This window comes from Musa acuminata, chromosome BXJ2-7 (genome assembly GCF_036884655.1).
Source record: "Musa acuminata AAA Group cultivar baxijiao chromosome BXJ2-7, Cavendish_Baxijiao_AAA, whole genome shotgun sequence".
NCBI lineage: Eukaryota > Viridiplantae > Streptophyta > Magnoliopsida > Zingiberales > Musaceae > Musa > Musa acuminata.
Genome location: NC_088344.1, coordinates 6,031,503 through 6,054,850, shown reverse-complemented (window position 1 = coordinate 6,054,850; position 23,348 = coordinate 6,031,503). Strand labels below are relative to the sequence as shown.

The window sequence follows — 23,348 nt, the reverse complement described above, 5'->3', positions numbered from 1 at the left end:
GATCAACACCCTAGAATTTTCAAATCCCTCTCCCACCCCACCGCAGCTGAGGGTGCCTTTGCCCATCCCCTCCTCTCCCTCCCTCCCTTGATCTGCTTCCACACAAAACTCTCCACCACACAGAAAAAGTGCTTTGTCACCTCCCCTGATCCATTTGTGACTGTGCTTGCCCTCTGCTCCAATGGCTTCTTGCATGATGACGATGACATGGATGAGCTTTGGTTAATACCCGACTCATGCCACAAAGGGTCGTCGGAGCTCTTGTCACTTCCCTTACTGTCGAAACTAACACAGTGAAAGATGGTGCCGGAACTGACGCGACATCCACAGAGGATCGCTGGAGCTCCTATCACTCCCCCATTGTCAAAACTAACATGGGGAGAGGTTGTGCCAGAATTAACGTGACAATAAGGGGAGTGGCAAGAGTTATGATGACCCTTTGTGGGCGTCACTCTTTATGGCACAACGTCGAGCACTAATGAGAGCTCATCCACATCATCGTTGTTGCGTAGGAGGCCATTAAAGCAAAAGGCAAGCGCGATCATAAACAAGTCAGGAGAGGTGACGGAGTGCTTCTTCTGCATGGTGGAGAGTTTCAGGTGGAAGCGACCCAGGGGAGGGAGGGGGAGGAGAGGGTGGGCAGAGGCGTCCTCAGTTGCAATGAGATGGGAGAGGGATTTCGGGATTCCGGGGCGTTGCTCCCAAGAGAATGAGATATCAAAGGAGCGGGGGGATGGAGAGCGGCCACCATCATCTATGTCAAGACTAACATAATTTTCGAGTGACAATTGTATCAGTGTCAACGTAGATACAGAGCGACACAGGACAAACGATGATGACATAAGCGATGCGCTCCTCGCGAAGGTGGATGACGTCACAACGAAAGCGGACCTTATCGTCATCGAAGGTAGCCAGACAACTATGCCGACGTCGTCGTCCGTCACCGAATGTTAAAATTATATTTTTGATATTTGTTTTCATATTTTTATCGATAAAACTGATATCATTAAATTAAAATAGATATAAATATTTTACTTTCAGAACTATAATGTCAGTATAATTTTTTAAAGTATAAAGATCGAAACAACTAACTACAGTAATTAAATAATTAACACTGGAGAGACACATCAATTGGACGGGATGGAAACGTGTGCCTCCAAAATCTTCGGAGGCATCACGGGCCATGTTTAAACTTAGGCTTAGCTTTGTCGACCGAAGCATCGACTTCGTTGAGCATGAGAAACCTTTGTGCAACTTAGCTCTCTGTTAGACTCAACGGGTTCTTTGTGTTTAAACTTCATCAAACTGCAAAGCTGAAGTGATGCATAATAGAAAGATGGACTTAACTGAGTATGAGAAAGCAAGTTGCACAGTGCATCAGCATAATTAATTTTCCAGTCTGATATATAAGCATCAGCATTGTAAGATTCCGGTGAATGCAAGCACATCAGGGGTATGAAAAACATTAAATTGCTTTCTCTGTTGATTATGGTGACTGGAATCAGCATTACAACAGTCATTAACATCAACTACAGAATCATATTCACAGATACACAGTAGTGGAGAATAAGCAACAGTGAACAAATCTTTTTGGGCAGCTTCGAATGATTCTTGCTCCAGGGGAAATGACACAATCTCTCTCTATATATCAGCTGCTTATTGGGTGTTCACATAGATCTTTAGATCAAGGAGGACAACATTGCACACCATCATCAAACTACATGAACACTTTGTTTCAACTCACAAGTATGCACATGGATAAGTCATGCAATAGAATGGAAAGAATTCCAAATCACCAGCGTTTCCTTCCTGAATGCTTGCCATAGGGACATCTAAAACAAACAAGGAATAGAGAACTCGACAAGTGTTCAATGTTATGCCCTAGGAGATTATAACCGGAAAAAAGAAAAATGCAGTGCAACCAGGGGCAGATTCAAAAGTGTAATCTCATAGAAGCTTAGTAGCAGAAAAACTTAAAAAGTAGATCATGACAAGAGCGCTACAAGTTAATATCTATCAAACAACCATGTTTGCTATTTAACGGTTGCAATATTAACAAGGTAGGAGACAACAAGGTTAACAACAGTGACAGCCTTAGGTAGCTTTGTTCACTCTTGATAAATTTGCTCGGGGGAAGGACAACAACAACAGCATGTTATATTTCAGTTCTTGCGGACGGCAGCACAAAGATCACCATGAGCAGTATATCATTACTGCATTGGATGGAGATTGGTTGCCAATCACCAATAAAGTGAGGAAATTTATTACCAGGAAGCCAATAAGTCTCATCTGACTTCGGACATGCTTTTACTCCCTACCACTTCAAAACTCCATAAAAATCTGCAAGTTTAACAAGCATGAGTCAATCGCTTATGCTAAGCATGGACAGTTGACTGCAGAATATCAGAGAGCAAATTAAAATTTGGTATGGAGTATGTATTCATTACTCTTATCTCAAAGAAATGTCAATAAATATATGATATGGTTCACTGGTTATGTAGCAATGTCTGAAACAAGTTACCATACAAAGTGCACAACCACATTTATTATCAATATCATCATTGTGGAATAAGCTCAACCATTTAAGATCAAGTGACACCATGTAAAGGCACTACATAACATACACAGCTCAAAACATGGTATGCAATTTCGAATGATACCGTCCGGTACGGGCGGTATGTATCGGTCCAACGGCATACCGGTACGCGGACCGCCCATTACCGGGAACGTGCTACAGTGCTACAGTGCTACAGTAAGAGAAAGAAATATATAAAACAGCTCGGTACGTTCTAATGTACCGCTCGGTACATAGTACCGTACCATACCGAACCAATCTCGAAACACCGATATGGTACGATATTGTATACTGACTCAAAATATATACATATAATATAGGATAAAGATTTCAGAATAAAGATTTAATAAAATAAGACCTCATACAACTTAACAGCATGACTGACTTGAAGACGACATGCACAGCAGAGAAATACATGAAATCAAAACCATTCATATAGACAATCAATGACTATTTTAATTATCTCATGATCAATAACACAAAAACATTAAAGAACACTGCTTTTGCAAATGGACTTAGTTCATCCTCAATATTATAATTCCATATAAGACCAACTGAGCATGTTAGCAATGCGATATGTAGGAAAAATTAGATAACCTTCATATCTCATAGCATTCATGAATTGATCTTAGTCAAATCATGATACCTTTCAGTAATCTGCTAGAACACCTTCAAGAGAGGAAACAACAAATGACTTACAGGCTACTATAAAGCTAGTACTCAAAGAAAAATTCCATTCAAGAACGAAACACCAACAAAAGAGAAAGTTTTGGAAATCCTTTTGCATAACTTCTGACCTATGGGGATTTGAGTAAACTAGCAAAACCAATCATCAAAAGCACAAAAGCAAATGCTGTGGAAAAAAAGATACAAGTACTATTAAAATATTGTAAACTTCATATGAACTTTACTTAATGTAATAATAACTTCAAACAAAGAGCATTAGCTTTAAGCAGATATTACTTAGTGAATGCATTTCTTTCAATACAGTCAAATATTGAATTACAGCACAAACAACCATATAAAATTCTGGTAACCCAGCGTTCCAGCTGCTCATTCATAACCCTAACATATGTAATGTCAACATATTCTGATTCTAAATTTCTGTACCTCAATTGACACAACATACTGGAAACTCTACTTCAAAATTCAATATCTTTAAAAGAAGTATAATCAACTACCATTATCTGGTATTTTACCTTCCAAAGATAAGACTTTGGTATCATTCCAATCTCAGAATGAATTCATCTCAAGACAGTACGTTCTCCTCTTCATGAGCATCCCTGCTGCTGACCTGTATGGCTCTTCGAATGCACTGGAAATCGAACACCTGTCTGAGAATTCTACGACACCACCAAATTCTCCACTACTTGCAACCTCCATTCCCTGCTCCTGGCTTGGCCGGACAGCCACCAGTGTCGCCCCCTTCAGCACCATCCCACCAGGAAGTTCCAGGTAGGGGGCGTACCACAACCACATGCTGAGGGCTGGCACCAGGGTCCGCTGCGAGCTCCCTGACGCTGACAACGGCTTTGCCCTGAACTCCTGCAGCTGCCAACGGTCCATCGTCAGTACCCCCTGCCCATCGACGTCTGTGAGCTCTAACCTTTCCAGCGCCTCGTGATCAGCTATGATTGGCTGGAGGAGGTAATGCCGTGCCGAAGCGGCAATCAAGGAGCTGATCGTCCAGAACACCCTAAGCTTCAAGTTTCCGCTGGTGTAAAACGAATCCGGCATGCTCCCGCTGTCATCAGCCCCACAAGTGTCCTGGAAGCTAGGGTTAGGGTTGGGGCTCGAGGATTTGGGCAGGATGGAAGACGAAGAGAGGACAGAGGACGCGCCAAGGATGACACAGCTATCGAGGGTTGATCCGAACTCGGCCTTCCACTTCAGGAGGACGCCGTCATCGACGCCGAGCTCGCCGGCGGGGAGCTCGATCCTGAGCCGGCGGATCTCCTTAAAGTTCTTCAAGACCTCCGCCGGGGAGTGGTGGGAGATCTCCGACGACCTCGAGGAGGAGGGGGAGGAGGAAGGGGACGAAGGCGAGGACCTTCGGTTGGAGGCGACGGCGGCAGAAGGGGCGAGGATATGACCGAGAGCCTGCAAGGGCTTGACGATGCCGCCGATGACGATGCGGGCAAGGTGGGAGAAGACCCCCCGGGACCTGTCCGCGCCGGCGCCCCCGGCGGGGGAGGGGATAGGATCGTCGGAGATGACGCAATCGACGCGGACGAGGACGGAATCGACGAGAGGGACGAGGTCGTGGAATCGGCGGCAGACGACGCAGCACCGTCCCAGGGCCTTGACGTCGCCGATCCGGTTGAAGACAACGAGCAGCACGGAGTCCGGCAGCCGATCTAAGTGGTCGATCCCCTCCTCATCCTCCTCCTCCTGCGCATCTCCGCGCCACTGTCGCAGATCCACGGCCGCCGCGGGGCTTCCGGGGGACGTCATCGGATCGGAACCTTTTCCGATCGAGACGGATCGAGAGATCTGCGGCAGAGCGATCGATGTAAATGAGATCAATTCCCCACCTACAGACCTAAAAAGGCACCCTGTACCGGGATCGGCAACGAAAAAGGAGAGAGGGAGAGGAGCCTCCTCAACCCTAATCCTGGGGAACTACGGGGTGCCGGCACGAATTTTTAAGGCGCAATGGAGAAGAGGAATCGAGCCGGAAGCCATTCTTTCCTAGCCAAATTTCGATAATATAAGTGTTTAATGTAATATGTTTAATCCATAATAACAATATTGAGTAATTTTAAGGGGCGAAGAGGAAAAGGGCACATGTTTTTTTTACCTATTTATTTTCTATTACGTGTTTTTTCTTAATTTAAAGTGTTTATCTTAATGAAATGGGAACACGTGCGAAGTGCTGATGGTTGGTCCGGGCCCACGTGTGATGCTCAAATCTGTGCTCCGTGCAAGCTTGAATTTACTAATTTGTCCTTCAAATTTGTTTTGTTCAAACACAGCAGTGGATTTGAATTTACTAATTTGTCCTTCAAATTTGTTTTTGCACAAACACAGCAGCGAACTTGAATTTACTAATTTGTCCTTCACAACAATGCTTTTAAGTTTATTTGCTTGTTAGTTCACCAAATCATGTGCAAGCTATGGATTAAGAACAAGGATATTAATGTCACCTCCCATGTTTATGAAAAAAAAAAATCATCATTTCATTATTCATAATTTATAAAAAAATTACTTTGAATTTAATTTTTTATCTTTATAATACTAAATATTTTTTTAACTAAAAAAGATTATATTTTTTAGATCATAGTGACTAAAAAGTCTTCTCTATCCAAACCTTCGATCTATTACAAAAGTAATAAGTTGCTCTGAAAATAAATATAAGATAAATACCAACAACATATGTTATGAACTTCTAAAAAAAATTATAAAATAATTTTAAATACCCATAAAGTATATATACATATTTATAATTTAATATAAAATGATAATGGTATCAATTCACTATAACACTCATATATCATAAAAATAATAATAATTTTTATATAGTAAATAAAATCATACATTAGTCACATGTAATATATTTTGATGACATACATAACGGTCAAGTGACGAAGACGTATATGACACTTAATGATACACTCTCCCTACAACGGATAGAGTAACAAACCGATGGATTCCTTTTAATAACGATAGAGAAAACTTATATCACACTTCCAATACCAGATAGAATGATATCTCTCATTCACCCAAGTGAGGATACGTTCCTCCCAACGATAATGATAACCCGCTAATCCTTAAAGAGAATCACCCTATCTGCCATCGATAATGATATATAGTCAACTATAATTATTCATTTATATTCATTCATTCATACACATCCATGAAATAGTATGATAAAATATTATGAGGAATTATGCTTGATATGACTTGCTAAATTATGTTCATCAGTGGTTCCACACTATGATGGGCCAATAGTTTCTTTCACATATTGTATTTTTTACGTGAACAACTCAACATAGTCATATATATTATACGGTAACAATCATATCAATATCATCAATTTAATCTAAAAGAAAGATAAAATTATTAATTATTTCTAAATAATACATTCAAATAAAATTTTTAAGTTCACCAAATCATAAAGATCAATTTCTCAATAATCAGTCAATGAACTCTAATTGGAATAACTTAATTGACTTAAACCTAGCTCAATTCAATTAGAAACTGACAAAACCAATCTCAAATCCTTATAGAATCTATTTAGAATCATCATAGATTTAGATTTGATTAATTTTAATTAGGTCAAGTTAGCTTGAATCGATCAAGTTGGTTTGGAATTACCTTGAATTGGCTTGAACCGATCAAACTCATCTTGTTTACTTACCTAATGAACTCAAACCAATAAAGGAAGAGGAAATTAGACTATGTTACATAATGTTAGATCAGATCCAACTGTTTCACGGGTCACATGCGCTGCACATGTCTATCTTAAGTAGCAGGTTAGGCCGAGGAATAATAGGTTAGATAGAGAGGCGACGATGTCTAGCACCAATCGCATGGCTGGGTAGGCCTAACTTCATGGGCTAGACTGAGCCTCACTTACAAGTTGAGCTAAGTTTTATCATTGAATTGGGCCATGCTTGACTCGTTGGTTGAGTTATCCTAGTCATATGAGTGGGACCATGTCTCACCACATAAGTTAGGTCATGTTTGACCATGAGTCATGATTGGCACATGGGTTGTGTTGTACTTGACTGTATAGGCTGGGTCATTCTTAGCTACATAGGTTAGGTTATGTTTCGTTACATAGGTTATGTTATATGTAACCACATGAATTGGATTATACTTAACCACATGGGTTGGGTCATGCTTAGCCACATATACTATGTTATATATTTAGCCACATGGGTTGGGTCATGCTTGGTCACATGGACTAATCAATTTAAGTCAAACTCCAATTTGACCCCTCATATTAAATTAGATTTTAATATTTACAAAAGTACTTTAAAATATTAAAAAATAATAATTAACCTCAAATCCATTCTTTTGTATAAATTGAGTAATTTAGATTTATGATTTTAAAATTAAAACTAATTAAATCATAAAAATTCGCACATAATTTCTTGAAACACAAATATATATAATTAAATAAATTAAAATTATATAATTATATAATTAATTATTCTAACATCATAATTTAATTATCATTATTTATTAATCATAAAATTTAAACATTAAAATATTATCATATATCATACAAATTATAATAATTCTAATATCAAAATTTTAAAAATATGAATAAAAATTAATAAGAATATAATAGAGGATCTTATCTCTCATTGGGGATCCTGTTTTCGAGATTCCTCTCCTCGATCCTCCCATTATCAAGGAAACTCTCTTTATATATAAGAAGATGAGTCCTCCCAAAGCAAGTGACAATATAATTTTTATTTTAAATCAATTTTTTATTTTCATATAAAAAATAGAATGATAATATTTATTTCTTATAATTCACACACAAAATAAAATTTAAAATAATTATTTTCTAAAAGTCAACTAATAAGAAAATTAATTTTAATGATTTTCTCAAATATACTACACAAACAAGAAAGTTAATAATTCAAATAAAATAACATGTTATTAATGGTAATTTAATTTATGTTAAGGGAAAAAAAATCTCCCATGATTACCGAATAAAATTCCTTGTTATTTCAATGGCATCATGGCTACAGTTGAGGGTGTCTGTGGAGACGTTGATAGTTCTAGCAACAAGAATAATGATAATAATTACTAACAAAGATGATATTTATATAAAATTCCAGCAACAAAGTGGTAGAATAACCTTTGTTGAAAGTTGTAGATACCAATTCCATATGTATTCCTTCTTTTCATCTAAACTCATATTGCAAATAGGTTTTTGATGGTAAAGAGTTCCAATATCCAAACTTGGATTTTGAGTCTAATGATCCTTCACTCTGAATACATCAACCTTGCAAACCAGATGGATTGAAAACACTTCTTCTCTTGGCCTGAGCTAAGTAACAATTCTAGCTAAACTTGTTGCCAATGACAACTAAAGATGTGATATTAATTTCAAAGCTGGCCTGTGTGAGCTGACTATAGGCTTTTGTTATGCAGATCTCCATGTTGGATTACTTGTTTTTTTAAGTTACAAAAAGATTCTAACCTTTGACTTTGAACACAAATAAAATCAGTGTTCAGTAGTTTAGGGCTTTGACTTGTGGATTAGGTCAATCTGGTTCACTGGTTTTGTACATGAAAACTACTGGATTATTCATATCCAATGTCAATATTCTGGACCATCTATAGGCATCAGTATAATGCTTTTGCTGACAAAAGAGAGACCTTGGCAAAAAATAATCATAGAGATGGCCTAAAAAATGTATTTCCTTCAGCATGATTCAGAATATAGAAAGGCCAATTAGTCATTGATTATGTCACTTCAGAATGTAATCAGTGGAAGAATTTGGCCAGGGATGGGTTTTCCTTCCCTTTCAAGAAACAAAATTAGATTTTGAATCCTGAAGCTAGGCCACTGGGCATACCCTTAAGAAACCCTAAACTGCAAGTCTATGGAAGTCAAAATGGTAAAAGAAAGACAATATGCTTGAAAACTTGTAAAGAAAAAAGGTAATTTAATGATTAGGAAGTTTAGAGATTGCAAGGATATCAAGAGCATGCGGCAGACATGTTCCCTCAAAGGTTCAAAGCTCTGGTTGTAGACCGAATGTTCTTGTGTAACTCTATGTGATTGAACACTAGGCAAGCAGGAGAACTATGGGCATAAGCCTCATTCAATGATGAAAGCTAGCACTGAGTTATATACGTAACACTCATTTCTGGCAATCAGATATGAACACTTAGGTATACGTCATAATGTTGATGCACAAGGACTTAATTTCCTCTAGGCAATCCAACAGCAGGAGCAACTCATAAAATTAAATGCAGTAATGTATTACTATAAATGAGCAAAGAAAGAACACAAACAAATTGTGATGAGATATATCTTAACCATAAATTGGACAAGATCCTAATAGATCTGAAGAAACTTAATTATCTCAACTAAGAAGTATATGTAGCTTAGCGAAGAATATGATGATAGGATGAGAACTTACGTAGTAAGATGGATAGATCTGACCGTAAGAACTAATTGTTCATATCTGTGGAATCATACAGTTGACGCCCACATCTATCACATGCTTGCTTAGATGTCTGAGTCTCTGACTTTGGCTTTTGCTTCTGCATCTTGGGTAAATCTATCTCTAAAACATCACTGAAAGCCGTTGATGCTATGTTTAGCTCCTCTAAGCTGGACAGGCAAATAATTGAAGCTATCAGTTATCAAAAAATAAAACCACAATTTTAAGAACCTAATATGTTAATTCTGAGCCTTGCTAAACTGCATGATGGTATCTGCTCCACCAGCAAGAGCATGCAAATGCTTGGCATAATCTGCCATTCACAACTTTAAAAATCATAACAAATGCCTATCAAGCTGACAACAAAATGTTTGTTAAAGGCAGCATGAAGAAGAGGGAGTGGGTGCGAGAAGAGGAGCAAATTTCAACATGAGATGAGATATCAACAAAACACTAGCAATAATTATGACTAAAAACAAAAAAAAATGATTTACTAGAATTCAAATAACCTATTATTAAAAATGAATTAACATGCCGCACAGAAATAAAGTCATCTAGTTATCGATAATTCAAAAACCTACAGGAAAATCACTCCTTTAGTAAAAGAAATTAGCAACTGAACCTGCCCAATGAGCAGTTCATTACATTGTATAGTGCCACAACTATGAAACTGGCATAACTATCAGCAAATAAATAGGAATTTATCATAAACTAAAAATTTGCAACTCTTCTCCGAAACTAGTGAAGATACAGGAGATAAGTGACTTTTCAAGATCAACGGAGGTAAAAAATGTATATGAAATCCACTGAGAACTTCATATGCCTAATACTGACAATAAAAATAAAAGCTAACATATGTTGAAAATACACCTAGTTAAACTGAGTAGTAACAGTGCACATATTATTAATGAACTACTTATTTGGCAGGTTCAGCTCTACTGTGATGAGTATAACTACAGATACTTAATTCAGAATTAAATCATACGCATCCACTTCAAAACTATTGGAGCAATTCAGTGTAGATGAATATTTAATGACGAAAATACACCTAGTTAACCAAGCATCTTGGGTTTTCTTTTTCCACAATGATAAATGGTAGTATGGCACCCTATACCATCTGCCGCAAAACCATCAAATAGTATTTAAACATTTTCGAGACTCCAAAGGTTATAAAGAAAAAAAAAACAACCATTGAATGCTTACCTTATGGATGGTGGTGGAGCGAATTGACTAATGGAATCATGTGTTGGCTTTGCGAGAATGCCACTCTCCTTTAGTTTAATACATAAATCATATGAAGAAACAGGAGACAGGTCTTTGTTGTTCAATTCTACTGCATTAAGCAATCCTCTTCCTTGAATCTATTTTACTATTTGTGGGAACTGCAGATGAATCTTCATTAGTTGATTCCTGAACTCCTGTCCCAACATAGTAGCCCTGCAGGAAAATGAAGTCCAGTTATATTGTCATATTATGTAAAATCACTTATAGCTGTTCTGGAATCCAGGAAAAATCATCCAGTCACTAATATTTTCACTTGGATGTCTGGAAAAATACTATCCAAAGAATGAAACCTTACAAAAAACTTTGTCGATCTATAGGATTAACAATAAGAAAACAACATGACCTCAATGGAGAATCGGCAACTGTCAATTCTTACTAGCTTGAGTTCATTGGCACATAAAATGTGTACCATTTTAAATAGTGAAGTAGTTTCAGCCATTTTAAATATTGAAGTAGTTGCAAGAATCATTGCATGTACTAAGCAGTTAGTATATCATTAAATGATCTAAGGAGAACAACAAAGTTTAACAAGTTATACCAAGAGCAACAAATGAATAACACTCACTAAAATTCTGAATTTTGGCATACTCCAGAAAACCTAGAGTTGCATGGTGATTCTTTCAGAAAGTCCAGATTTTAATTCATCAACTTGTCATACAGAAAACTTTTCTGAATGTAAAGAAACAGCAATGACAATAACTGTCTAGGACCTATAGAGCTTACATGTAGTAAATCCCTTCCACAGCAAAATCAAGTGTGGTACAATTTGATGAAGATACTAATGTTTTTCACAATAGGAGTTTTAATATCAATGCAAAAATGTTTCATGCTGCTCATAAATCTAAAAAATCTGTCAATGTTTGTGCATGAAGAAAATTAAATTACAACTCAAACAATATAATGAACAAAGGTGCTGAGTGTTTTTAAAGCCTCACCTCATCCTTGGGGATCTTTTTCTTCTCATAGCTCCATTTTCGTGCCAACTTCAATGCTGTTTCTACACCCTCTGCACCAGTATTCATTGGTAACATCATTTCATATCCAAACATCTGCATAAGATGCTCTGCAAAAGTTGGAAATTTATCATTATAGAAGGAAGGCTCTAGAGCTAAGAGTGAGCCTTTCTGCTTGATCAATTAAAGCTTCCATAATATTTGGATGACAATGTCCTGAAAGAAGAAAATTAAATTAGTAAAAGTAAGGAATCCAAAGTACAAGCAGAACATATTAGGTTGAAACACAGATGAAGAATATTGATGCCTTTGAGACTCCCATGGTCTCGATCAAATTTTAGGTTGTTAATCATCAATAAAAAAGGGGAGAAACGGTTTAATCAGAAAATTTGTGTTTGAGGTCAGTGAATAGGAAGAACAAGCAGATAAGAAATAGTTGTTTCTTAAAACATCACAGACCTGATCAACAGCAGAATGCGCAGATAAGAAATCAATGTACTTTTTGCTTGAGAAAACACCATAGGAATGAGATGGTAACTGCATAAAAATCAAAGACCCACGTTAATTAACAGAATATTTTGGTACTATCAAATCAACAAGGAAACTTTATCAACATCATGAGCATTATAAGTACGATAAAAGCTGAAATATGGTAGACGCTGATGATGGCACCCAAAGACTAATTGCAGAAACAAATACCAGATAGAACGAAGAGGAACAAAACAAAATCCGGTTCTTGGTGAATCAAAACAGTGTCAAAGTATTTTCTAAACCAATCCCGGACTAGTCTTAAGTATCAATCATTATAATTGACACGCATGGACATGCACAAACAAATCTCTCACATACACAATGCAGCACAATCGTATCTAGCTTCTAACTCAGATCCTTTTTCATCTTGCGCGAGGCAAATCCAATTAAAGAACTCCTTAATCAAGGACATATAATGCTGCAAACAGAGGCGAACAGAGGGTTCCTCACATTTGCTGCATAAAGCAACCTAGGCGCCTGATGCACATGCAATAGAACATTAAAATGGAGCAGCAACAAATGATGACAACAGGGGGCATCACATAGAGGGAACAAAATTCAAGGCAGGCTTACGTGTGAGCGCTACACTGCTGTTCCAACCTCATGAACTCCTCGGAAGAGGAGAGAGGGGATTTCTGCGGCAAGGCACACATGTTTCTTGCGCCGACGATCCGGTTTGCCACCCTCTGCAGTTGCCTCATTGATGCAGCCATTGTGTCTCATCGTCATCAGCACCCTCCTTCTCCCTCTCTTCCTCCCCTTCGTGTTCGTCCTCCTCCTCGTCTTTGCTCCTGTTCTCTCCTCTTCAAGTGGTCACTTAAGCTACGACATAAACGCCGACAACACGGCATGGAGCAGCCGTCACGGGAAGGTTATACCCGTACCATAAGTCGTGTACAAAGTCGTTGGCTGGCGCGTTTCGAGTGCCATCTTGTGGTGTTGCGGGAGTTGGCTTCGGCTTTCGGAGATTAAAAGCTTTGAACTTGTTCGCGGAGCAGCACCGCCGCGTAGGCTACCAACCGCCGTCAGCAGCCTTAGGCAGGTACACGACCGGGTAAGTCGCAGGTTCGTATCATTCCCCGCCTCTCCTTCTTCCACGAGTCGATCTTGCTTCTGGTCTCCTCTGATCCGAAAAATTAAACCTACTCAGCAACCGCGTCTTCTTTGCGTCGTTCTCGTTGCTTATGATAGAAGGAGTGTTGATTAGGGTTTATATGGTGGGTGGGTTGATTCGTCGCGGTTCAACTTCTCGTCTCTCTCATTTGGCCTTGCGGATTCAAGAATCGGGTGTTGCCTGTATAGGTTTTGGACGGTGGGATGGTGGCTTGATGGTTTAGGGAGGTCTAGACTGGTAAAATCGGAGCTTCTTGAATTTGATTAAGACAACTGAAGATGGAAATTGGCGTTATTGGCGTTGGTTCAGATGTGCTCGTAAGGGATTTGTTGAATCTTGAAGGCACTTTTGGATGATGTTGAGTTGATATTTTCCCCTTCCCTTTTGCGAGATTATATGAACAGGAAGAACTATTTGGAGTCCATGACTCTACCAGTTGCTAAATGAAGGGAAAGTTTTGTCCTTTTTATTAGCTGTTCTCTTACTACATTTTTCTCGTTGAGGTTCATAGGATCTCCTGTTTCCTCTTCGGCTGTGTTGGGTGACTCATGAAATTTAATTGAAAATATTAGTTATATTCCATATTAATACATTGATGTCTCAGTAGTTTCTTGGTTGAGTTCTGTACACTCAACATCTTCAAAGTTGTCGATACTTGACTAGATAGATGAAAAGGCACCGGCGATGTTCCTGGTTCTGAGTTCCCATTGCTCTAGCTCTAAGGATACAGATTCTTTGTAATCTACTGCAGTCGATGATAGGGTTGTGGGTTATCAAAGCTTTCGCCTTACTGGTCCGTACCGGTATACCGACTAGTTATTGGTATGGTATTTATCGAGGTGTACTGATCGTACCAACACATGATACATAGAGATATACTAATATATTGCCATTATCGGTTCTCTATCGGATCGATATGTACTACCCGTATCGAGCAGTACATTATGGTACAGTGAACCATAGACTCTAGACAACAGTGAAGCTGATGATGAAATGTAAATGCAACTGGATCAGAATTCTTCAGTGACCAATCCCCTCAGTCTGAATACTTTATTTTGTAAGTACAACACACTTTACTGATTCATTCTAATTATTTTTCAATCAGAAAATCGATATATTACTGCAAATATATGTTACAAACAATACCTTGCGGATCAAAAAACAAAAGTGAGCACAGAGGTCTTCTGGCCCTGCTCTTGCTGAAAAATGAATAGACCTATTACTTCTAGCATGGCTGGCAAGCTAATTAGCACGCCTATTTCCGTCTCTGTAAACATGCACAATAATATGCATAGAAAACCTTTGAAGTACATAATTTCTCTAGTGACATTAAGAAGTTTTCAAGAAGGCTCAGTCTTTCTCTCCAATATTTTTATGATCAATTTTGCATCTAATTCAATCACAATTTTGGTAATTCCTTCACCAATCAATTTTACTTTATTCCTTGATCGCAATCAACTCATTGTAGCAGCATCCACTCTCCTTAATGAATCTGTATCCTGCAAGCAAACAAGTACCATCACTTGTTCTACTAACAAAACCTACACCCCGATCTATAGATTTATGCTCAAAAGAACATTGATATTTAATTTCAGTCGACGCTAGTTTGGCTTATGCCATCTAACCAGAATTTGACATGTCACCAGTGGCTCTCCTTAGATTCTGTGGTTGATATTAAGTAAAGCTAGTACCTTGCATACAATTGATCCAGCAAAACTCATTTTTTAATCTTTGAAAGCCATAGGTATCGGGCTTTCCGAATCAACCCGAAAGGATAAAGGATTAAGGTCTCACCTTTCTTGAGACGATCATCTCCCTCTCTCAGTCGATGATTCACTATAATTATATTGCTCAATTGCTCGTGTAGTTCTCCTAATGGGCATCATAGACCTAATGCTATTTTTTGCCTTTTGTATTTGGTTAGAATTTTGCAGGAGCATAGCATAGCATTAACTGAGGGTTTATATGGATTCCTAGCTTCAAATATAGTCACCTAGGCAAGAATATAGACTTATGCTGCTTACCTTATATGTTTGGTTTATCTAGTTGTAGATATTTTGTCTTCATATGACTGATTTGATAAACTACCATCTTATGTCAGCATCTTGCATTAGAACCAGAATTTTCACTTGTGTTACAATGAAGTATCTTTACCAGCAATGGCTACTTTTGCACTTAAAGACAGAAGATGGTGATATAATATAGTGTACAAGGTAAATTATGCTTCGAGTCTAAAACCGAGATCAAGCAGCCCAGTGTAAACTATTGTTTTAATCATGTGAGGTTGACCTTATTGCAGCTTTATTGACAATGTATGATGTGTTACTTCTTTTCACTCCTCTATCATGGTTTATGCGGATGATCATCCCCTCTTCCATGATGCGCTAGTTGTTAGTCATTTTACTAACATCTTTCAAAGGTTAAAACTGTTTTTGTCTTTCTCCACCACATCACTTTAGTTTACCTGTTTACGTGTGCTATTCTGTTGTGCATATCTCTGCAAGAGCTCTACTTGTTGCTTCATGCTATCCTTTCTATGCCAGGTTTGACATCATATATTTCCTGATGTTGGCTGCATAATATGAATCCTTGTTGATCAGAACACGCATGCCTTTCACAAGTTCATGAGGCCTCTACTTGAGATGTTCTCACAATCATCATTTTTCCTGATCCTTTTTCATGCTCTTCCTGAATTGTTTATTCACTTCATATGATATTGATGCGTGTTGCAGCTCTTAGATTGTTCTGGACTGTTTTATGGTGAACTCGTACACTGAGTGATGCCCGAAAGAAACAGCAACTGGGACCGGATGAAGTCTTTGGCATCGATGGAGGTCCAAAAGTTCCTACTTGGTCTTTTGAGAGTGTCTGGGAAGATGATTTTAAGCGAGCCAGTTTAGTCAGACATGGAAGTCAGTGGCAGATACTCCCATCACTCGTCAAGCCTTTCGATGACCTAAGAAGAAAAAGGAGAAGAGACATACGTCAGGGAAAAGCCAAAATATATGCAGGACTTGATAGTTCATCAGGCTCAGTAAAAGGATACATAGCTTCATTTCAACTCGTCTCAATTTGTCTCTTTAACACTTTGGTTTGGCTGTGATCGGAAATGAAGTATAAGGTGTATAGTGTTTGTTTATTGACAAGATGATAGAAGCACTATTTTCTCGGTAGAACTTTGTATCTTTGAAACCTATCATGAGGGACAATTCTGCTCTACGTTAGAACATCTCAATTAAGACTCATGATAGGCTCAAACAAACAGAGACTATATTGAGCTCATGGATTAGTTACTCGTTCATGTATTTTTCGAAACAAAAATTATGCAGAAAATTGTTCCAATTCATATACAGGTGAAGAATCTAAGCATCAGAGCGAATTCTGATACTTCCTTCTTATGTTTCATTACATGATTTGGCATACTTGTTAGGTGGTGGATGGCACTCCAAACTCTATACTCCTAAGCAGCCAAAACATGATGTGGGTGAAACCAAAACATAGTCTACTCATCTTTTAGCAGAAACATCGACAGCAGTCTCATCTGCAATTCGAGGATAAATCCAAACATGATAATGTCCTCATTTCTAGCCCAACCTGTGAACCTCATGTGCTTCTTTCTGCAGAAATTTGACCCCCCAACTCAATCCATTAGTTCTATTTTAGGAGGTTAATTTCCATGCACACTCAGTTGTCCACATCAAAAAACCTGCAACGGGGTCACAAAGATCTCAAGATAATATAAACTAATAAGACATGTAGTAGTATCGAAACCAACACGACAACTCTATTAGGTAGGAATAGACCGGATAGGAGTCGCAAATTATGGAGCAAGATTGCTGGAAATCTGTGGCTTCGATTCACTTCGTTTGGTTGGCTTCTTCGGATAAACAGCAGAAAAATGGAGGAATTTTTTGGGATGTAGAGCTCCGAGTCGACGTTTGTGGATGAGAAGGCAGTGTTGCAGATACCGTCGTTCATTCCCACCTCGAAAAGCTGATCCAAAACCCAATTGCCCTTCTCATCCTTTCCTCTGCTGACGTATTTCCCATGCCCGCTCTTTGTCTTCAAGTAGACCCTCACCTCCCCTCCACCCCGCCTTGCGAATCACCATCTCACATCCCAACCCATATATCACTCTTCTCCATCCCCCCACCCTCCATTCCTTCCCCTGCTCTCAGCTACCGAGGTTGGCTTCTCCTCTTCCTCTTTGGATTCTGACCTCTTCGTTTCAGCTCACCTTGTGCTCACTGCTTTGTTGTTCCATCAACCATGCATGCCTTCTCTTTCTGATGTTGTAGCAATTACATGCTGTTTCACTTGGTTTCTCTTCCTAGATCGGTTGAAGTTGTGGGGGTGTGACACGCTACCATAAGCATGGAGATCACCAACGTGATGGAGTACGAGGCCGTCGCCAAGCAGAAGTTGCCCAAGATGGTGTTCGATTACTACGCCTCTGGTGCGGAGGACCAGTGGACCTTGAAGGAGAACAGGGAAGCCTTCTCGAGGATCCTGTAAGAACTTTTCATGGTTTTACTGTATTCCTAATGATATTTATGTGTTCATCCTTTCTTTTGCTAGATTTTTGCGTTCTATAGTGTCCTCTCTTATTTCTCAGGAGAAAAGTTAAAAGTCTCTTTTATATATTCTGTGTTTTTGTAGTATCTGAATCAACTAAACCATCTGTACTTGCATATTATTATCTGATTGCTTAAAGTTTGATTGACCCATGTTGTTCATTCATTAATTATCTTCTTTCATTGAATATAATATTCTAGTATTTTCTGGATGGTAAGTAGGACAGGGCTCAAGTTCATGTTTTTTCTACTTTAAGGGTAAAAGGATGCTGCTTTTAAGGAAGATTTACCTTTCTGCTGTTCATTTTGCACTTCAGCTCCCTTGAGATTACCTGTGTCAGAAGTTAATCTGAAACAAATCTCTAAAAAATTGAATCAGTTACTCATGTTAATATCCTATATATTTTGACATCAAAACATTTCTTAAACCAGTCTTTTTTTTTCCCCTTCCCCTGTCTTTTTATGAGAAGTTTTCTTTCAGCTTTTTAATAGGATGTGATTAATATTGTCTTACTTTTTGCTATACAAGCAAAAGTTAACTTAACCTGGATGAGTTATATGTCTGATTTCAGTCTCTACATCTGTTCTACTCTTCAGCATCCTTAAATATCATACAAAACTCCACCCAGTGTTCATGAACATAGTATTCTGATGCTTAATACCTGATTTTGATCACAAAACAGGTTTCGTCCACGCATACTCATTGATGTCTCCAGGATTGACATGACCACAACTGTGCTGGGTTTCAAGATATCAATGCCAATCATGATTGCTCCCACTGCCATGCAGAAGATGGCCCATCCTGAAGGTATGAAATATTTATGTTATCTAAGCACTAAATTCTAAGAACTCATACTGATTTTTTATGAGTCATAGGCAAATCTACACCATGTTTAATGAAAGTGAATTTTATTTTTGGCTGATTAGTTCTCGCTTTTGGCTTATGACAACTATATGAGTTATCTTATTGTGAATTGCTGTTTCTAAGAATGAAAACATCTTATGTTGTATCATGTTTTTATTATGTGCCAGGAGAATATGCTACTGCAAGAGCAGCATCAGCCGCTGGCACTATAATGGTTTGTTCTTGCTGTCTTAATATTCCTATAATGCATTACAAGTTGGAATTAACTGTCTTTTAGGAAATATGATCTTACAGAATGTTAACACTATAAATCTTTCAATACTCAGCAAACCAGTGCTGCTTCAGTGATTATGATATAAGATATGGAGCATACTGATTGATAATAATATTTTCATCAGAAGGAATCGATGATTTGCTGGCTACTGTTTTACTTTTAACCAAGAACATCACAGAACAGTACATGAAGATTGCCATTGACATGAGAAAAAAAAAGAATTTCTTCTCAGTTATCAGAACTTAGTGGCTAATTATGTATTTGCATCAACTCTTGATTATATTCTGGGCCTATTCTTGAGCTAGTCAAGCTAAATTTTTCAGAGCCAGATTGTGAAACAAATGATTATGCCGCAACTAATTTGATTACTTATCAGGGTATCATATTTCAGCCAAGAAAATTTAATAATCATCAGAGTTTTTTTCTATGTTTTGCTGATGTAAACCATTCTTTTCCCCCAATATTTCTCTCTCACAAGACACCTATAAATAACTTGGATTCATGACTCTGTCCTTTTAAAGGCTTTCTCCTTGAAAGAATCCTGCTAGAACAAGCTGTAACATTGACAACAAATCGATGTAAAAGAGAGAAGAAAAAGACATCATTTGGTTGAGCAATTGATAACTATATGCAGAACCAAAAATAATTGAGTCGATAAAAACTTTCATGATTGTATATCATGCTTTTGCATTTAGTAAATGACATTCTCGTGGCATTTTTAGTCCATGATCTAATATAATAATTAGAGAAACAGGTCTCTCTGATGAAAAGCTGCATTTGATACAATTTTGATTTTACACATTTAGCTTCTTCCCCAAACAATATTTCTTCCATAATTAAAATGGTTTGAGCAGATTCTATTAATCTTTTTTATGCTCAGAGGAGGTGTCCTTCACGGATCTATGGCTTCTTTCTTTCTTTCTTGTCCAAGTTCAATGTCCTACAAAGGTAACCATTCTTCATGTTTGTACATTGCAGACGCTGTCATCCTGGGCTACTTCCAGTGTGGAAGAGGTGGCCTCAACCGGACCAGGAATTCGATTCTTCCAGCTTTATGTAAGTTATCCTCCCCATTATTTATTGATGCTTCTCCCCGCAAGTGATCTCCTCCATTGTTTTGGTGCTGTTGCTTGTGTCCATTCTTCATCTCCTATAGGTTCTTCTCATCCCCTCTTCCTTGTCAGGTATACAAAGACCGGAATGTGGTTGCGCAGCTCGTGAGACGAGCGGAAAGAGCAGGATTCAAAGCAATAGCCCTCACTGTGGATACTCCAAGACTAGGTCGGAGAGAAGCTGATATCAAGAACAGGTAAATGTCAATGCCATTTCCACCTGGTAGCAATAGCGTGTTCTCCATGTAGTCGTCGGCTAGTACTCTCATCATCGCATGAGTATTAATCTTAGATGCTAATTGCAGATAGATATCAAACAACATTGCTTCACAGTTCACATTGAGATTTCAAAGAAGGATAATTCTAATCTGATACATCTACAGATTCACTACATGAGTATTAATCTCAGATGCTAATTGCAGATAGATATCAAACAGCATTACTTCACAGTTCACATTGAGATCTCAAAGAAGGATAATTCTAATGTGATACACCTACAGATTCACTACATGAGTATTAATCTCAGATGCTAATTGCAGATAGATATCAAACAACATTACTTCACAGTTCACATTGAGATTTCAAAGAAGGATAATTGTAATGTGATACATCTACAGATTCACCACACGAGAATTAATCTCAGATGCTAATTGCAGATAGATATCAAACAGCATTTCTTCACAGTTCACATTGAGATCTCAAAGAAGGATAATTCTAATGTGATACATCTGCAGATTCGCTACATGAGTATTAATCTCAGATGCTAATTGCAGATAGATATCAAACAACATTTCTTCACAGTTCACATTGAGATTTCAAAAAAGGATAATTCTGATGTGATACATCTACAGATTCACTTTGCCCCCATTTTTGACGCTCAAGAACTTCGAGGGCTTGGACCTGGGGAAGATGGATAAGGTGAGTCTTAGATGCCCATGTTCTCTGAGTGATTTCATGTCCATGTTCCTTGCTCAAAATGTCTTTGGTGAGATGCAGGCTGATGACTCTGGACTGGCCTCTTACGTTGCTGGCCAAATTGACCGAACTCTGAGCTGGAAGGTATGCTAGTTTACTTGCAGATGCTTGATTCACATGAGATTTCTGAGACTTGTAGCTTGTAAACTCATGATCATTCCAAGGAATGCTGATGAAAGAAGCCTATTCCAGAGTAAACAGAACTCCACCAAATAATAATAAGAGAATGGGTGAGAGAGATCTCTCCCTTTCTGCTGCTACTAATTCCAGTGAACTGACCTACTGCAGGATGTCAAGTGGTTGCAGACGATCACTACTATGCCAATTCTAGTGAAAGGAGTCCTCACTGCGGAGGACAGTAAGCACTCCGTTTCTTGGTGGCACTCGTATTTCTCTGTGCTGAGCATGTCAGCATCCATTCTGAGTTATCTTGCACATACTTGAACATGCAGCAAGGCTGGCCATTCAATCTGGTGCAGCTGGTATTATCGTCTCCAACCATGGAGCTCGTCAGCTGGACTACGTTCCAGCCACCATCACTGCCTTGGAGGAGGTATTCCGCTTCCATCGCTCGAGGATCAAGCAATTTGTTCTCATGTTCACTTAGCTGGGGGTGCAAAGAAGCACTCTTGGGCGTAAGATTTGGCTTACTGATACCGAAATGGTGGCAAATCCAGGTCGTCAAAGCTGCGCAGGGCCGCGTTCCCGTCTTCCTCGATGGTGGCGTTCGCCGTGGCACCGATGTCTTCAAGGCCTTAGCTTTGGGAGCCTCCGGAATCTTTGTAAGTAAACATGGTTTCATTGGAAGATGTTTCCTGAGACATCACGTTGTTGACATGATTGCAAGATCCATAGTCTCCTCGATCCCTTCTGTTTCATCAGCATCAGCATCATCAGCATCTTATCATAAGGAATCGATCTTAATCTGCTTCTTTGCTCCATGATTGCAGATTGGAAGGCCGGTGGTGTTTTCTTTGGCTGCTGCAGGTGAAGCCGGAATCCGAAATGTTCTGCAAATGCTTCGCGATGAGTTCGAGCTCACCATGGCACTGAGTGGCTGCACCTCGCTCAAGGAAATCACTCGCAGCCACATCGTGACCGAGGCAGAAAGGAATCGTCCTGTGCCAAGGTTGTAGATCATCTCCAGTGTCTCCTTCTCCAACAACAGGGGACTGACTACTTATAAGCTCTGCATCTTTTGAGTGATCTGGAGAACATGCTCAGGAGACACTATCTACCCATGGAGCAAAGTTGTGATGAGTTCCAAGAATCATTAGATGCTTAAGAAATTTAAAGCTTTTTACCATGATAATGGACTGTGTTTATTAATCATGGCTATGTAATCTGCATCTGCTGGATATACTTGCTTATATTACTTGCTCAACACTGCATATTTTCAGATATCAACTGAGAACAGCTTGAAGGAGAAATTATCATTTTAGTAGCATTTCTTTTATTTGGTTCCCTAATGTTAGAGTTAAATAGTGATTGAATTTTCTTTTTGCTAGCTTAGACTTTCAGGATTCATGCTAACCAAACCAAAAATATTTATAATGATATGACAATTGTGCAATGTTTAGTTTCAGATTGAGCTTACACATGAGAGAAGATGTTAGATTTTAATATATATTGGATCCTTATGAAAATTTTGGTGACACAATCAAAATTATTTTTCATTTATATGCTATAATGAACTTAATCATGAGTACATTGATTTTTTTTAATTAATATTTAAAGATTTATATCTACCTCAAGATCTTAATGACCAGTTTCAAGAAATACTAAAATTTCTTATATTATAGAATCCTCCAGTGATATAATAATATCTTTACTAGCATCATGTTATGACCATCAATTACAAGAGCCAATCTGACTAATTAGAAAGTTGTGTACTTGCAGAAGATACATTTTTAAGTCAATTTGAACTGAGTTTGATAGCTTGGATTCAAATTAAT

The 23,348-nt window shown here is 38.4% G+C and overlaps 2 protein-coding genes across 3 annotated transcripts; one reads left to right on the top strand and one right to left on the bottom strand.

Moving 5' to 3' along the window:
- Nucleotides 1-1,930: 1,930 nt before the first annotated feature.
- On the bottom strand, nt 1,931-5,265 carry LOC103990341 (F-box protein At5g46170). Its single transcript, XM_009409444.3, has 2 exons — nt 3,775-5,265; nt 1,931-2,340 (listed from the first exon to the last, which is right to left on the bottom strand). Exon 1 carries the CDS (start codon nt 5,027-5,029, stop codon nt 3,809-3,811), a length of 1,221 nt encoding a protein of 406 aa, XP_009407719.2. The 5' UTR covers nt 5,030-5,265; the 3' UTR covers nt 1,931-2,340; nt 3,775-3,808.
- Nucleotides 5,266-17,619: 12,354 nt separating this feature from the next.
- Nucleotides 17,620-22,849, top strand: LOC135616855 (glycolate oxidase 5-like). 2 transcript variants are annotated; one of them, XM_065116532.1, is made up of 12 exons: nt 17,621-17,779; nt 17,928-18,104; nt 18,851-18,975; nt 19,200-19,246; nt 20,285-20,362; nt 20,491-20,615; nt 21,270-21,336; nt 21,415-21,477; nt 21,682-21,751; nt 21,846-21,946; nt 22,071-22,175; nt 22,344-22,849. In XM_065116532.1, the coding sequence occupies exons 2-12, from the start codon at nt 17,968-17,970 to the stop codon at nt 22,527-22,529; spliced, it is 1,104 nt and encodes a 367-aa protein (XP_064972604.1). In that variant the 5' UTR covers nt 17,621-17,779; nt 17,928-17,967; the 3' UTR covers nt 22,530-22,849. The 2 variants fall into 2 exon arrangements, with proteins under 2 accessions (XP_064972603.1, XP_064972604.1); XM_065116531.1 differs by having other exon boundaries at nt 17,620-17,779; nt 21,270-21,477.
- Nucleotides 22,850-23,348: the final 499 nt, after the last annotated feature.